Source organism: Helianthus annuus, chromosome 3 (assembly GCF_002127325.2).
Source record: "Helianthus annuus cultivar XRQ/B chromosome 3, HanXRQr2.0-SUNRISE, whole genome shotgun sequence".
NCBI lineage: Eukaryota > Viridiplantae > Streptophyta > Magnoliopsida > Asterales > Asteraceae > Helianthus > Helianthus annuus.
The window spans coordinates 100,404,579-100,406,198 of NC_035435.2; the positions used below are offsets into that span (position 1 = coordinate 100,404,579).

The window sequence follows — 1,620 nt, forward strand, 5'->3', positions numbered from 1 at the left end:
CACTTGAATTAGAGTGTTAAATTGATAAATATTGATGTTATGATACAAGTTCTAGATGTAGTTCATGAACACTAGACATAGAGGTTTGATTTTGTTGTTAATCGTGGTAAAAAAAAATAACTAGATATGAACTAGTTTGTAAATGTGTAAAATTTTGCCCATTAGGTGTTTGTTAAAATGCCTAAATGAAAGCTGAAATGTTGAAATTTCAAGTGAATTGCGCATTTGAATGATATGGAAAATTATGCGTAATAGAAGCGATAAAGGTTCTAAACATCATGTTGATTTAGACAAATTGTGTAAATCATGTGATCAAAAGTAGTTAACTTTTGATAAGTTGAACTAACAAATGATGAAGTCGAATAGTAGTTTTCTGTTTTTCATCGGTTTCATCAAACTGGTCCACCCTGAATGCCACTACACATGGTCAGATCCCACCCGACCCGATTGCGGTTAGCAAAAGGGATATGTATAAGATTGCTAGTTGACCATTATCAGCTTCTTGGCGTAGTTGTCCATTTTGGCATGGTGGTGGTCTTAACTTTGGTAGTATTGCTGATAGTGTTAGTGATACCATACCAATTTGATAAATTATGGAAGCAACTGTGATGGTCCAAAATCGTCCTTCAAAAGAATTGGCTATAAAGGCCCCGAGCATAGGTGTCAAACTTGTGGTGCCACCGAAGTTGGTGAGCGTGTTAGCGGCTTCGGTCATCGGCATATGAAGTTGTTGTGTCAAGTAACTGATCATATTTGTCTGAAAGCCTACCACAGCCAGCTTCTGACACACCTCATTTGCACAAAACCCATTTATATCTTCAATGGCCGATTGGCAAACCTGAAACCTCTGGATCCCCCATCATCATCCCTTATGATCACAGCACTGATAATGCCGATAAGGTGTAGATTAGTAGGAGGTCATGGGTTCAATCCCCATGGTGTGCAAGTTTAGCCATTCAAAAAAAAAAAAGAATAGTAGTTTTGACATAGAAAATACGTAAGGTGGAATAGTCGAGATTGTTAAAGACTAATCGAACCACCTTGTAAATGAAGACAATAGTTTGACGCTTAACGAGCTAGGTGGCGGCTTGGGAAAAGAAGCGAGTCAAACGGATTGAATACTTGTAACACCCCAAAACCCGAATGTTTATATTTGTCGTATGTTCCTATAGGACATATCATGAAATAAATAACTAGGCTATTTAACCTAGTTAAATGGGTAGTCAAAACTATTAAATGACGAAAGTTTGTGCCAATTATGTTTAAGTGGCAAACACGAGGGGCTAAATTGTAACATGGGAAACTAAGGTTTTATAAAACAAAGAATTAATCGCACAACACACACATAATATGTGTGTGTGCGTGGAGTGTTCTGGAGAAAAACAAGGGGTTCAAACCCTAGATCTTCAAGAAGCTTCAAACTAAAGGGTGAATCGAAGCTCAAATTCACAACCGAACATGAATTAATGATCACCTTAGCAAGGGGATCATAAGGTATGTTTTAAAACTAAGCTTGGTGATCTTTTATGAAGTGGGTTATGTTTTAATCCGTGAATTTGTATGAAATTGAGCATGAGTATGTGTTAGAATCATCATATAGAACATAGATTATGCATGGTT

At 36.9% G+C, this 1,620-nt stretch overlaps 1 protein-coding gene across 1 annotated transcript; it reads right to left on the minus strand.

The window, feature by feature from the left end:
• Positions 1-427: 427 nt before the first annotated feature.
• On the minus strand, positions 428-751 carry LOC110931870 (protein NRT1/ PTR FAMILY 3.1-like). Its single transcript, XM_022175243.1, has one exon. The coding sequence runs from the start codon at positions 749-751 to the stop codon at positions 428-430; it is 324 nt and encodes a 107-aa protein (XP_022030935.1).
• Between the last annotated feature and the right edge of the window lie 869 nt (positions 752-1,620).

Excerpts from the sequence above, each read along its gene's own strand:
- LOC110931870 (XM_022175243.1), bottom strand. The coding sequence starts at position 751 with ATGATCAGTTACTTGACACAACAACTTCATATGCCGATGACCGAAGCC.